This window comes from Osmia bicornis, chromosome 6, assembly GCF_907164935.1.
Source record: "Osmia bicornis bicornis chromosome 6, iOsmBic2.1, whole genome shotgun sequence".
NCBI lineage: Eukaryota > Metazoa > Arthropoda > Insecta > Hymenoptera > Megachilidae > Osmia > Osmia bicornis.
The window spans coordinates 5390969-5403795 of NC_060221.1; the positions used below are offsets into that span (position 1 = coordinate 5390969).

General features: G+C 43.0%; 1 protein-coding gene across 5 annotated transcripts in view; it reads left to right on the forward strand.

The window, feature by feature from the left end:
* The window catches only part of LOC114878897 (max-binding protein MNT-like), a 30764-nt gene that overhangs the window by 1550 nt on the left and 16387 nt on the right, over nt 1–12827 (forward strand). For 2 of the 5 annotated variants that reach the window (XM_029193172.2, XM_029193173.2), the window contains exons 2-3: nt 964–1296; nt 6169–6240. In XM_029193172.2, the coding sequence (XP_029049005.1) occupies nt 1146–1296; nt 6169–6240 (223 nt within the window). In that variant the 5' untranslated portion in view covers nt 964–1145. Of the gene's footprint in view, nt 1–166; nt 445–506; nt 675–963; nt 1297–6168; nt 6241–6910; nt 8487–12827 lie in introns of those variants that run through there. The other 3 variants (XM_029193174.2, XM_029193176.2, XM_029193171.2) reach the window with 3 other exon arrangements.

A 12827-nucleotide genomic window follows, 5' to 3' on the forward strand; every position in this document is an offset into this window, starting at 1 on the left:
TTTTTTCAGTTTTAAATAATGTTGCATATCCTTATCAACTTTAATTTCAGTGGTTTTATTTATATTATAAAAATAAGTTGTTTACAATAATTAAACAATATTGGAAGAATATCTGTAAACATGTTAATTTATTTTATTAATTTACTGTTAAGTAAATTAAACATTTAGACAATTCGTCTTAAAAACGTATACAATATTAAGTACGCATCCGTCGAAATTTCTTTTTTGAATTCATCTACAAATCTATTCACAACAGGAAATAGGTCTTTCGCAAATATTAGGATATATTCCATGAAGAAAATTGGTTGGTTTTGCGGTTTACTTTCTTTTTTGACTGTTAGATTGTTTCCAGTAATCAGAACTCAAGATGCGTGCTAATGCTCTGCGCTCCAGGAAAGCGCACGTTGCGCTTGCGCATCTCCTACGTGTGGTATTACGAAGACGGTACGTGGAAGGGGATCAAGCTTCCCGCGCGACTTCGTTACGTCACGCGTACGTCACGTGACGTATACTCAAACACCGGTCGTGTCCGTACCGTCTGCAGTTCTGTTCGGGCAAGCTAATATTGTCGGACAACAAAGTTTTAAACAATTCGAAGAACAATCATGTAATCAGTTCGTTGTTAAATAATCCAAAGACGAACGAGAGAATGCGACATGTATAAATTTTCCACGGTAACGAAATTTATGCATCTCGTAACGTAGATTAGTATTATATCATATTCGGTATCTGTCCTATTTCTTTATAGTGCATCGAGTGTTTTTCGTTCAATATAATCCAAGATTCATAAAATCAGTGCAATTATTTACACGATTACGACCTTTTCTCTCGCGTTTACCAAGGTCGACAAATTAAGAACTGACGGTTACTCCGTTCCCCCCACTCTCTCGTCGACATCGACACCGTGGTCTGGTGCATTTTCAGTATAACAGAATCGTTGGTTTTTTTTTTGTTCGCACACAGATTGCCACCCGCGGCTGGCAGCAGCAGAAAAAGAGGAGGGTTGAGACACGAGAACGGACTCTCGACTTCTTCGTCCTCGCCAGCCGGCGACGGGAATCGACGGTCCGATCGCAGAGTCTCAATCTCCCGAAGGATCTTAAAGAGGAACAAAGTTCGTCGTGGAGCGAATCGGCAACGTCAGGATGAGCCTAGAAACGTTGCTGAAAGCAGCGTGGTTCGTCGAGCAGCAGGAGAAAAAGAGGGAGCGCCTTGCAAGCAGCTCTTCCTCCTCCTCCGATTATCCGCTCGCTGTCGCTCCCCACTCCAACCATCACAACTCCAACGAGCCACGTGGTGAGTACCACGCGCCACTTTTCGACGATCGTTCACGATACGTATGAGTAATATAGAATGGCACAACGCGTCAGATTGCGTTTTCAAAATCTTCCATCAGCTTGATGCTTGTCCAGTGTACAGACGAATGACGTTCTTAACACGTTGAATGCCGCGAGGGTCATCGGTGTCTGGCACCGTAAATTCAATATAATCAAATAACCGAAATAAAAATAATTTGACGACAGTTCTAAAGTCGCAGCAATATTACATTAGCAAGTGTAAATTGAAAAATGGAACTATAGAATACTAAATAATTATAATTACAGAGTGCTGTACCAATTTACGGTATATCAAAATTCATTAGAAAAAAATCAAGCTAGTCAAGTTTTGGAATAAAACTGTTTCTCGCGTTTATTTGATCTTTAGAAATTATTATAAAATCAATTATTACTGGATAATCGATTATTTAAAAAAAAGTTTTGCTGCGACGTATGAAATGAGAAACACTGCAGTGTACATGCGAATAGCACGCGATGACCCACGCGTTCACCGCCTCCAAATTAGGTATGATTTCCCTCGCAACAGTGATTCTCAGACACGTTGGCGGTCTTTTATGAGACGCATAGTGGAAAGTTCCATGAAATGTCCAGACTTGTGCACAATGTACACCAATTTTTTATATTTTATTTCAATTTATCGATCCACTATAATAAAAGGTCGTGTTTGAACTGGTTTTTCTTGATCACCGTATAGTACTTAGCAAGATAACGAAGGCGCGTTAGAGAAAACTCCTTGACACGATAATAATCGAAAAACAAATCGATCGATCCCACAGAGGAGATTGTCGTTGTGTTCCTTTGATTCCCGCGTTTTCCCAGGTCAATGACTCAACCGGCCGATCCTGTAAAGCGAGTCTTGACACACACGAAAGAGTTCGTGAACACGAAACGCAATGACTGCACGCTACTATGCCATCGGTCTCTTTCTCTAAGATTACATTAACTTTTCTAGTCAAATGATTTCTGTGATAATTTTTTCTTTTTAAATTTAATTACGCTGCCCCATGGGGAGCAGACTTAACTTTTCAATTTTCCGCTTTCCAATTGACAAACACGGAGGGTTCGAATGATTTTCTCGGTAATCGAGGTATATCTCGGATCGTTCCATCACAAATTGATTAAACGTTATCTAGTCTCGTCGAAGTCGAAGGTTTCGTTCGCGGTAACATCGGTTTGTGAAAGTGTATCGCGATCGACAAGCCGCAACGCGAAGTGTTTACAACTTTCAAGGAGATAGAAGGTTGAAAAGTCAAGAAAAGGTAAAAGTGGAGGGGATAGGAGAGCGAACGATTTAGTAGTTGACCGTATGCATCGAATTTCCCCTTTGGTCGTCGATCCGACGTGAAGCAGCCATCAGTAACGTGCACGTACAGTCGCGTGCAACGTTGGCTTCCCGCGGTTAAGGGGAAATGTAGAGGAAGGAGTCCCACTCCTTGTTTGACTCGCTTGTATTCTTTTAAGAGCGAGGCTAGGAGAGGTTAGCCTTCTCCCACCGCGCGCCCAACTCCAGAGGCAGGGGACGAGTGGTGGGGGATCGTTCTCCTTAGTTCCCCTCCACCAAGGGAAACCTATGTTGCACATGGGTGTAAAAGGGCCACTAAGCACGTATAAAGGCGAAGAGACAGTAAAGGGTGACGGAAGTTAGGCTTAAATAGAAGCATGTAGAAAGATTAAAATGCGTCTCCATTGGTATTTGCAAATAGTTTATGATCAATATATAAATTGATATTTAGAAGGACCAAACTGCCCTCCTTAGTTAAAATACCCTACAATGTCGATCACAGGATTGTTATAAAAAGTTTTTAAGGATTGTTCATGAACTGTTTGTCGGTGAATAAGCACCTTTAGGTCACAGCGGAGAACGGCGAAGGAGACGGTGGATTAGAGCGGCGGCGGGGGAGGAGGGGGGGGCAATATCGCTTTTGGAGGGGTAACGATGGTGACCGTGGTGCTACGGTGACGATGGTAGGAACGAACCTGGATACTATAAGGTAGTGGGGAATCAGAGGACCCCCGGTCACTGACTCTAGAAACTACGACAGCTTTTGTGCTTCATTCACGAGCGCGCCACCTACTCGTGCGCGAGCGTTATGTTTGCCAGCGCGTTCTCTTCCTATCTCTCTTTGTCTTGGTAATCTCTCTGTATCCTTTGTAACCGAGCGTCTCTCTCTCTCTCTCTCTTCCACTCGGTGAACCACCTCCTTTGTCTCTTCGCTAGTGTCGTTTACTCTCGTTATTTCCCTCGTAGGCTTTTTCCATCATTATCACGCACGCATCTGATTTGTCCCGCGACTCGTTCCGATCAGTACAGCAATTTTGGTGTGGTGGTGCACTGCACACGGTACACAGAACCAGCCAGTGGACAGTGGCATCATTGCCCGTGGTGGGAGCGAGGGGGAACGGCAGGGTGGCGAGGGAGGGAGGCGCGTAGGTAACACGCGAGGTGCATTGTACGTTCGCGGAAGGAAGGTAGGCAACAAAAAAATACATACGATACAGGTCAGATCGATCTTCCCGTTTCGTGGGTTCGTGCGCGTCGATGCGCGGCCGAACGATCGTGTCAGGTGGGCTGGAAAACGCGTATCCGATGCGGAGTAAATTTGCACGCCACTTTTAAATAGGCTTCGCTGTAATTTACATGATCGGCAAATGCAGGAGATGTAAGCAGCGTCGGTTTTTCAAGGGGAGATCTAAGGGAAGCTGCAGAAAATTAGATTTTGTTGGACATAGAACAAAAAGTGTCGAGATTTATTTTATAGAAAGGGAATAGGAGTACAATTGTTTTTCCGTTGGACTATTTTCCCTGTAGGTCTTGATGAAACCTTAAAGGAAGGTGAATATACACGTATCGAGAGATCGATCGTCCGTTTTCACGGTCACGCACGTCTCTGCGCACGGTTCAAATGCGACACGAGGTGGTAAAGGTGTCTACCAGATATGCTTCGATTTTGTCCCCACAGTTTAATCTTTTCATCGGTGACGCTATCAGGGAAACCTTTGTTATTTAATGGCTTAAAACAAACTGATCAAAATCACGTACGTTAATTCCCGCAGGATTTCATTGAAATAAAAATACGTGAAAAATATTCTTGAATTTGTGAGAAGCAAGTTGGAGTAGATCAGTAGGAACTTTAAAGTGGAAAACTCGGTACTGGTTTCGTACACAAACTCGATCGTAATACGGATGATTTAAACGTAATTCGCTCCCTATCTCCGCGCATCCGGTCTGTTACCGCGTTGCGCGTGCTCGCTGGCACGGCGGTGCGTGATATAACAGGCAATGCGCGTTAAACGATAATTTAAGTCCGTCTATCGTGTACTTAAATGATGCTTTACAATTCACCTTTACAACTTCATAACATGCGCGTGTTTCGCCTGATGCGAGTAATTGAAGCGCATAAATCCGACCAAAAAAGGCTTATCTAGATGCGCGTTCGACCGATTTAATTTTCCTCTACGTACGCATAATTGATTTACACACAATGACATTTTTACGTATTTTTATTTTTAACCTGTTTTCCGGACCTTCGGTGGCTGATTTGTTATTCATGTTTTTTTTCTGTTTTTTTTCCTGATAGGAATAAATATTACGCAACCGTGCGTACGTTAGTTATTTAGGGTAAGCGATTTATGCAAAATTTATTTTTAAATTTTTCAACCGTATTTCCTTTCGCACGCGACAATACTTTCATGCAGCTTTTACCGTACGCTACAGTCCATTGGCATTGAAACCGGTGTCGCATTGCTTGACTATTCCAGAAGTCTAGGTGTGCGATCGACCGCTACCATAGCTAAACCACTCCTACCTACACAGCATCAGTCCGTTTGCTGTGTGTTCCTCTATAGCTGTCGTAGGGGCGCTCGTTACCCACTCGTCGTTACTGCCGACACATTCGTCACACCGGTCAAATCCGTGCAGATTAACTGTCTCCATATACGAGAGTACCGGCGGGGTTGGGAGGGGGAGAGGAAGGCAGAGGACGAAAGTACGATAGGTGGATCGTGCGGAGGAAAGTAGGCGACCGTTGCAAGGTGAATTTTTTCTTTCTTTTTTTTTTTTTTTTCTAAACGACGTGCGGTCACGTTATGGCTCACCCACTGGAAAACAACACGAGCGAGACAAAGTAAAATTGTTTCTGACGTTGGATCGAATAGATTAGGGCGAAATAAAGTAGGTTAGATTAGAACGGGGTAAATCGGAACGGAGTAAAACGGACCAGAACGCAATGCACTCTATCAGCGGAGGAGCACGCGGGCAAATGAGTTGCCCTAGTGCGCATGCGCCTTGTCCCCGGTAAATCCCCCACCAAGCGTGTCCGGCCGCGTGGCGTCCTGATCAATTGCAACGTTGCCGCGTCCTCCGCTGACCCGGAGTGGGAGGGAGCGAGAGAGATAAAACGAGACGGTGCTCCCTGGCGTTTTCATCCTCCCCCACCATCGTTCCTCCGCTCACCCTGTCGACCTAGGGGAATACCCGCTCTCCCTCCCCGCCGTTGTAGCACGTGGAGACGCGCCTCTTTCAATTTTTCATACCTTATCGACCTGTGGATTCAACCATCTCTACGTAGCGAGGTACGTTGAAGAAGATCCAGAAAAGGGTCAGGAGTAGGGACGATAAAAGTGCAATGGAACGATGACGTGTTGCGCTTCGCTGCCTCCGACTCTAGTCACCGCTTTACTGATCGCTCCGCGTTGTCGCGTTTATCGGTGACATTGTACCCGAGAGAAAGCAGGGAAATGAGATTGTTCTTTTAAAAGAAAAGGAATTAAAATGAAATTTTATTGATTTTTTAAAATCCCAACTAACGTTTATTTGTCTTTGATGTTTCAGGTGCAAAATTGAAAAGGGAACGTACAGAGCAAGATGACTTATTTTGTGAAGAAAAGTTGCTCATTATCGACGGTAAGTACTTTACGAACAATACATTCGATGTTCTTTTCAAAAGTGTTTATTGAAAGAGGCGCTAATGTGTTTTTAACTAGTAAATCCAGGGCTACCAATAACTGTTTTTTCCACAATTAAACGATATATGTATTCGTGCTCTCATATAGAACATGCGTATGTTGTTTTAACCAACCAATCGATTGTCCTCCCAATTACGATGGTCATGCATAATTCACGGAGTAGGAAAGATTTCTAACGTGTCGTCTATCGACGGCGGTCAGCTTCTTTACGTGACGAGTCACCGTATCGCTGTTAATTAAATGCGTCGTGTCGAGGAGTACGGAAAAAAGTACGGAAACTTCTCTATTTCTCTATTATCGTCGAGCGTGCCTAGAGGCGAAGGATTCTCATTTGCTCCGATTACGTTTCGAAACTCGCACGCTATTTCGCGGCGATCGTTTCGAGTTTCAATGCGTCGCAGAGAGAGAGAGAGAGAGAAAAGTTAGATCAGGATAGACGGTGATCGGTCGGAGAAGGATAGAGCGTCGCGGGTGACTGGAGGCAACTCTCGCGTGAACGGAGATGTCACGGAAAGCGGCGTCGGAGGATCGAGAGGGGAGAGATTGGTCGGCGTCGCTGCTGCCGCCGTCGCCACTGGCGGCGTGCACGGCTCGTTGTAGTGGGGTAAAGGGAGCCGGGGATCGTCATCCTCAGGTTGGAGGCGGTGGCACTTACGTTTAGGCTTCAGTCGGCACCCGCGATTCACGCGGTACTGAGTTTCCTTCGTTTATCGAATCGTCCGCGGGTACGATCGGTACCAGTGATCGCCCCCCATCGATCGACTAACATCCCAATTAATCCGATCGATGAAATCTTCGAAATCTATCCCAATCGATATCGACGTTTACTTACCGATCCAATCATATTTATTTCACTCGTCATCGGTAAAGTTTCGCACGGAAAGGTAACGAGTCTACGGAGTCGAACCGGCTGTTAGATACTGCGCGTAAAAGGTCGCTGGTCGAGGTTGCACGTCGCGCGCTGCAGACAACTCCGATGCCCGAGAGGCGGCATTATCAGTAACGATTACACAAGTGAGATTCGTCGAACGAAGAAAGGAGCTCGCGTAACGATCTAGGATAGTGTATAAGGATCTATTAAACGAACGTTTGGGAACATTTTTACCCGCTGTCACGGAAAGAATCAGCGAGTATCGTTATCCGATCCGGAGATCGTCGAAAGGGAAATCGATTCCGTTCCGCTACGCTGTTCCACCCGAGACGTCGATGACCAGTCGTATGCAGGAATTCGATCTATGAACTATGAAACTTTGAGCCGAACTTTCATGACGATATCCAATTAAGGATTTCGATATCGAAAGCTGTCCCATGTCAAAGGGCGAAAAGCTGGCTAGTCTGGACGGTCGGCAGAAAGGATCGGTCGATCGGTCGGGAAATACACGCACAGTCCGAGAGTGTTTCGAAAGTTCTGATTTTTTCCAGCCGTATTAAAACGGCGACCTCGTCGTATTCGCTCGTCGCAACCGCTTCCCCTCTCTGTGAAACTGTGACGCAGCCCTCTCTCTTTTCCACGCGCTTCACATTCCCGGTCGTTTCCACTTCTTTTTCGACTGGCTGTTCGACGCGTCCTGGACGACAGTTTTATCATCGGTCGCGCGAGGCTATGCGCTCGACACCGGCTACCGTATGACGTGTCTGTCCAACCTGAACAGATATACCCCCAGGAAAAATCGCGATCGGTCCTTTTAAGAGGTACCTACCGATCTGGAGTCACAGAGTAGGAAATTAGCGAGAGGAGAGCAAATGGATATAGAAACTGTTCCTTGGACCTGTTGAGAGGAGTGCGTCGGCGTATGTGCGTTTCTCTGCGAAACGACTAGTGCGAACGCGTGCCCCGTATTTTTTTTTCTTTTCTTTTCTTTTCTCTTGCACACGCGTGTGTTGTATGTCAGATAGCAACGGGTGTATCGAGACTCATCGGGAACATGGGTGTTTTGTTGGTCGCGGATGGCACGACGCCGATCCAGCCTCATATGAATTTGAACACGGTTAAAGCTGCGGGAGCGCAGCACGCGATCAACGTCGTTAACGAGACGAACAACAATGTTGACGGGCTACGAGACGCGAATAGCCTGATGCCGACGCAGGTCGTCGGTATAATCGACGTGGTCGTCAACGACGAACCGGTACGCAGCTGGATGCCGCCCCCGCCCAAGAAAAAATGGATACGGCATTATCTGCTCGGTGAGATAATCTTCTCCTATAATTCTTTTCGCCTGCACCCGCCAGTCACCTTACGTCTTTGGACTTTGAGTCGCAGCGCCGTCGCAACATTGGCGGAAAAAGTATCCTATCGAATCGTACACGCGATAATGAATGATATTACTTGAAGTATCGATTCGAAGGAGCATCGATGTTTACTCTAACAGATCCTAGTAATATTTTATTTAGTAAGAAACTCTGCTCCGAAATCTTGGGACAACACCGGCGGCGGATTGGGACTTAAATTTGTAGCGAGAGATTCTTGTAACGAATTTTAATTAATTAGATCCCAAATTCTTACTCTTCTATCAGAAATTTTCCTGAACCAGTTTGCCTCAGGACACTACAGTAGGTCCCAATTTTATCTAGGAGTTAGGAGATGATAGGAATTGTAATAAGAGTAAAGGAAGAGCTGCGTATCCTATCCATTTCACATTTTCTTTTTCCAAATGTTATCTCCATTTAACCCTTTTTATATTTATTTAACTTTTAGACTGGTGGAGATATCGCTTTAAGTATCTTGTACGACATAGCTCCGAGTGATAACCTGAGACCCAAGATCCAAATTTCAGTCATCTCTGATTATAGTCGTACGAAGTAATAAAAGGGTTAAATGTCGTGCTCTTGTCTGGATGCATATTTCTGTGGAGGGTTAACGATGCCTATTTGAAGCGACCGTGTATATCTCGTAGTTGGATTTCCTATTTCGTCTCCCTAACTAATGTCCACTTGTCTGCCCGTTATCTTGCAGCACGTGGTTGCTCGACTTCATATCGTGACCGTGACACTGCACTTAACCATCGACTGCTGGTAATAATTCTTTGTGCAATGGTACTTTTCAATACCAGTCGAGCTACTTACGTGGATCTACTTAGTTGTGGAATACAGGCAATTATTTCAATTTGAATGTCTGAACTCTACTCAAAAATTGCAGATACTTAGCAAAATAATAAAGACGTAACAAGGATACGATAAGGTAGACTTATACTCAAAAAGGGCAAGTTGTCATCAAAGCAAAGAAGGAATATACCTTGTATATTGTACTTTTTATCGATCACACCATCTTGACTAGGAAACGTGTGTACACCTTTCGTGCAAAGCTTCTACGTTTAACCGGTGACGTTAAAACGACGAGCATGCAATGCTTACCGATTAACAAGAAATAGGTACACACGTCGGCTAAGGCCTCGAAGAAACGTAGTATCTTAACACCTTTGCTGCGATGTTTGTTGTGTAATAATCGCAAATCAATCGCTCAAACTTGATAAATGACTTTTTATTTATTTCCATACTATTACTGAACATTTTCATTGTATCATTCTACGATCTCAATTAGTGTTCTTTCAAATCTCATCAAGCACCAAATTTGAAATTGTAAGATAATTGTTTTTTTCGTGATACTTTCATGTCATCAAATCTCGTCAGACTTCGTTTGTCTCGAAATTGACAATTCCAATATTTTCATAGCTAGTTCTAGGATTCTTGTTAAGATAATCGTGGCTCTTATCAACTCCCACGCAGCAGCCACTAGGCACCAGTAAATTCACTATGAATTTCTTTATACGAATAATTGAACCACGAGTCCTTTCATACGAGTGATAACGAGCCAGATAATTTCCTGGTGATTTTCGGTGATTTTCATTGACACCTCAATTAAGGCTGGCTCCCATTAGAGCAGCAGGGGTTCATTTAAAGAGAGAAGAGACACGACGTTAAAAGGAGTCGTGTCTTTTTTTCTTCAGCATCGAGGATGCTTTGACTTAAAGTGGTTACGCACAGACTATAAATATTCTTTAGCTGGACGTTGGGTTCTCGCGTTACAGCAGGACCACTGATTGAGCTAGGTAGTCTAGGCTAGATTGCTCCAAATTTTAAATACTTCTTTTGGCGAATTTATAGATCAATCGCTTCCTCGTAAAATTCGATATTTAAAAAATTTTCTTGCAAATATATCGGGCTCGGTTATTTTAACATCCCTGAATCGAACGAAATTATGAATCGTGTCTCTCGAAGTGAATTGTTTAAACTCCTATATCGTCATTTTGAATTTTCGACACGGAGCCGAAGAAATAATCGTCACGCGAATCGAAATTACGAATCGTCTCTCGAAGTGAATTGTTTAAACTCGTATATCGTCATTTTGAATTTTCGACCGAGAGTCGAAGAAATAATCGTCACGCGAACGTATTATCCTGACACCGAGTGGAGGAGCGCACAGTTTCGATATTCGGTGGTAAACGGGCATGCTTACATTTACATCTAGTCACTTTGACCTCCAGTCTAAGGCTGATTTCATGCCGATTTTGCAGATAAAAGAACAGTCGAGTTCTTTCGTCTCTTTGCCCATTTTAGCCCATCCTATAAGATTATCATTCGAACGTCCGTCTAGACCGCCACTAGTCTTTAATCTTGGACATGCAGTTCTTCTTTTGCAAAAGAGATTTTGCATTTCAACATGTTTTATGATTATAATTATTGAACACTTTGATCCTTCAAAAATTCATGCTAGTTTAATACCTCTTACAAAAATTGTATAGTATTATTTCTAACAAATTATTCTGATTAATAGACATTATTTTTAACGAATGTGTATGGCTGTATAAATTGGCCATTACATCTGCGACGGTCACAATGCTTTAAGTGTTGAAGCGAGCATTGCATCGGTGTTTTCGGTCGAAGGTTCGAATATAAATCGAGTAAACTTTTTATCGATTCGTTGATTTATCAGTTTTGTTAGAGAAACTTTCTGCGTTCTAAGGATGGGTTCACGCATCGGTCGGCTTGAATAATTCAAGACGCGACTGACAAGAGCAATTTTCTTACTTCCACATGGCGAATGAATAATTCTTAATTTAATAAAACACCGTCGCCCGATTCAGTCGAAGAATTCACTTTTTTTACGAAAGCGTGTATTTTATACTGTGCAATGAATAATCTCCATTATATTCTTTTTTTATCTTACAGCTATGATACTTTAATTTTAGATTTAAATATTCATTAGCTTTTAACATTTCGTTCCTTGTATGCAAAACGTAGGATAAAAATACCATAAGCAGTCTTTTAATATTCAAGTAACTGTTCTATTAAGCAATTCAAAGTTAACACAGACTACCTTTGCGGTCATCGGTCGTCGATGAATTTAATGTAAAATTGAAAAATGATATTTTTCAAAAGGCTTAAATTAAAAAGTTTAGTCCTCATTAATTCTGTTTCGATGGATAAAGAGAAGAAACCAGATGAAAGTTTAGAATAAAGTAATTCTAGATCCATGAAAAAGATTAAATTCAAAGTTTATCGAAAAGATTCAATCTTCCGAATGCGTCAGGCCTGTTACGCAAGTCGAAACTTCCTGTCCCTGTTTACAGAAATTTATTACATCAACTAGGTCACTCGATAGACATCAAATGAGGTGAAAATGCGTGTAAATCTGCAAACACTATCGCTAAAGAATCGGTTATAGCCAAGTTCCTAAATGAAAATTCCTCCAATAAAAATATATTATACGTCAAATTCTTTAGATTTCGAATAATCAAAAGGCAAATTTTCATTAAGGGTATTCTCTAAAGTTATTCGTCGAAGAACGGCGATGCAGGCGTGCAAGGTATATCCGTCGGTGCTTTCTTGCTTCTTGTTCTCATGCTAACGTACACACGCCGTCTTTAATCCTGGAATAGATTTAGGAAGAGTCGAGCTATGCGACGAAGCTTTGCCAAGTCGCTTGGTACATGAATGAGTTGGTTGCATGCGCGTACACGTGCTCCGTTAATTTATAGCATCGCGACGAATGAAAATTGCCAATCCTACTGGATCCTCGTAGCGGAACATTTCGTTCGCTTCTGAACATTGCACTTCGACGATCTTAATTTTAAACATTTTACCGCATAATATCGAGTTAAATTAAAAATTACTGAATATGCATATTGGCAAAAGTAGTCTGGTACCGAGTGTGGTATCTCTTCGGTTGGTTCATAATTTTGTCTATCCGGATGTCTCGGGTGAGCGAATCGATATCCCTGATTCGTATCGAAGCTATCACCGCTCCAGCGAGCGTTTGCTAATCTTAGGCGAGAACAGAGTCATTCAAGTTCGGTGATAGAATAGAACGGGCAAGAATGGAAGCTTTGTCGTCTGCATCGTAGAATGCAAGGAATGTGCGGTGTCTCTGCGAATGCAATGCAGAATGAAACTTTCGGGGTCGTTGAAATGCTCGGGGATTACCAACTGTAAAATCTTACCCTCGCGAACTCTCTTTTCTCGTGGAAAAGCATTTTGCCCAAGAATTTCTCGATCGGCCGGTTTCTGAATATGTACGTCGAATCGTAA